General features: G+C 47.1%; 1 protein-coding gene across 1 annotated transcript in view; it reads left to right on the forward strand.

Moving 5' to 3' along the window:
- Positions 1–1,646, forward strand: part of LOC311123644 (polypeptide N-acetylgalactosaminyltransferase 16-like) — a gene marked incomplete at both ends in the record, with an annotated part of 25,930 nt that extends 24,284 nt beyond the window's left edge. The window contains one exon of the mRNA XM_084197888.1: positions 1,521–1,646. Within this exon, the coding sequence (XP_084054014.1) occupies positions 1,521–1,646 (126 nt within the window). The remainder of the gene's footprint in view (positions 1–1,520) is intronic.
- Positions 1,647–2,460: the final 814 nt, after the last annotated feature.

Genomic DNA, 2,460 nt, shown 5'->3' on the forward strand with positions numbered 1-2,460 from the left:
TCTAGCCTTTAGCCCAGCGCGGATGCTGCCTGTAATCCATGGCTTCTGGTTGCGAAATGTACAGTACCAGTCAAAACCACTACTAAAGGACACCAATAAAAAGAAGAGACTTGCTTGGACCAAGAAACACGAGCAATGGACAGTAGACCGGTGGAAATCTGTCGTACGTACGGTCACTGTGGGGACGATGTCATCCATGCACTTGTGTTTGATGGGGTAAACTCCTCAATGTTATCGGATGAATCCCAGAACATATTCCAGTCTGTGCTAACGAAGCAGTCTTGTAACTTAGCGTCCTCTTCGTCAGACCACTTTCATACTGAGCGCGTCACTGGTACTTCCTGTTTGAGTTTTCGCTTGTAACAAGGAAGAAGGAGGATGGAGTCATGGTCTGATTTACAGAAGGGAGGGCGAGGGAGGGCCTTGTGTGCGTTTCAGTGGGTAGAGTAAAAGTGGTCCAGAGTGTTAGCGCCTCTAGTTTGTTTATGGCCCTGTACAGCTCGTTGAGTGTCTGCTTTAGTGCCATTATCATTTGTGGTGGAATGTAGATTGATGATTTCAGAGGAAAACTCTCTTGGTAGATAAAAAGGTCTGCAATTTACAATGAGGTATTCTAGTTCAGGTGAGCAAAAGGTCGAGACTTCCTTCACCACTTAAAGCAGCGCACTAGTTGTTGTTTACAAAGAGGCACACCCCTCCACCCTTTGGTTTTGCCCGAGTCCGCTGTCTGGTCACGACGGAGCATGGAGAAACGCTGTCCGGTCACGACGGAGCATGGAGAAACACTGTCCGGTCACGACGGAGCATGGAGAAACGCTGTCCGGTCACGACGGAGCATGGAGAAACGCTGTCCGGTCACGACGGAGCATGGAGAAACGCTGTCCGGTCACGACGGAGCATGGAGATACGCTGTCCGGTCACGACGGAGCATGGAGAAACAGCCCCGTCCCGTTGGTAGTGTTTATAATAATAATAATAATATGCCATTTATCAGACGCTCCCGTTGGTAGTGTTTGTATGTGTGTGGGTGGGCGTGTTGCACAGGGGAGTTGTGAGGAGACAGCCAACAGGGAGAGAGACCAGAGACTAGACGGGGAAACAAAAATACTAATGCCTAAGAGAAGAAGAAGAACTACTGTAGTAGTATCTGTGTTAACGTCTGTTTTGGAGAGTATCTGTGTTAACGTCTGTTTTGGAGAGTCTCTGTGTTCATTGCTGTTTTGGAGAGTGTCTGTATTCATTGCTGTTTTGGAGAGTGTTTGTGTTAATTTCTGCACTGTGTCTGACTAGTGTCCTGTCCAGGGGTACTTGTACATCAAACTGCCTCACACTACAGAATCAGGAGATAGGCTCCTGCCCTATGGGCCGTCAAACTGCCTCACACTACAGAATCAGGAGATAGGCTCCTGCCCTATGGGCCGCCCAAGGCTGACTTACTTACTATTGTGTCTGACTAGCGGGTTTCTTTCTAGCTGTATATCCCATACTGATATTCTTATCTCGCTCTGTGTTCCTCCAAGGTCTGATCCGGTCCCGGGTGCGAGGGGCGGGAGCTGCCTCCGCCGCAATCCTGACCTTCCTGGACAGCCACTGTGAAGTCAACACTGACTGGCTCCAGCCCATGATCCAGAGGGTCAAAGAGGTACACACACACACACACACAGACACACACACACACACACACACACCTCTCTCCCTCCCTCACTCACTCTCTCACTGCCCACCCCAAAACCTCTCACTGCCCACCCCAACACCACTCTCTCTCCCTCACCCCCACCCCAACACCTCTTCAATTTAAGGGGGTTTTATTGGCATGGGAAACACAAGTTTACGTCGCCAAAGCAAGTGAAATAGATAATAAACAAAAGTGAAATAAACAATAAAAAATGAACAGTAAACGTTACACTCAGAAGTTACAAAAGAATAAAGACATTTCAAATGTCATATGTCTATATACAGTGTTGTAACACAGTATTTGTGATGTGCAAATAGTTAATGTACAAAAGGGAAAATAAATAAACATAAAAATGGGTTGTATTTATAGTGGTGTTTGTTCTTCACTGGTTGCCCTTTTCTTGTGGCAACAGGTCACAAATATTGCTTCTGTGATTGCGCACTGTGGTATTTCACCCAATAGATAGGGGAGTTTATCAAAATTGGATTTGTTTTTCGGATTCTTTGTGGGTCTGTGTAATCTCTCTATAAATCCCATCAGATTCTACACCACCATATCAACATCATTCTGCTCCCCCTCTGTCTTTCACATCACTTCTCTGCTCTGGGGCTTCTGGGACTCAATCAACTTACATTATCCCCCTTCACACCAGGGTTAACCATGGTACATTATCCCCCTTCACACCAGGGTTAACCATGGTACATTATCCTCCTTCACACCAGGGTTAACCATGGTCCTCCTCTCTGCAGTCAGTCAAGCCTCTCTCTCTGGCATCACATCCCCCA

This window comes from Coregonus lavaretus (genome assembly GCF_964263955.1).
Source record: "Coregonus lavaretus genome assembly, contig: HAP1_SCAFFOLD_4472, whole genome shotgun sequence".
Lineage (NCBI taxonomy): Eukaryota > Metazoa > Chordata > Actinopteri > Salmoniformes > Salmonidae > Coregonus > Coregonus lavaretus.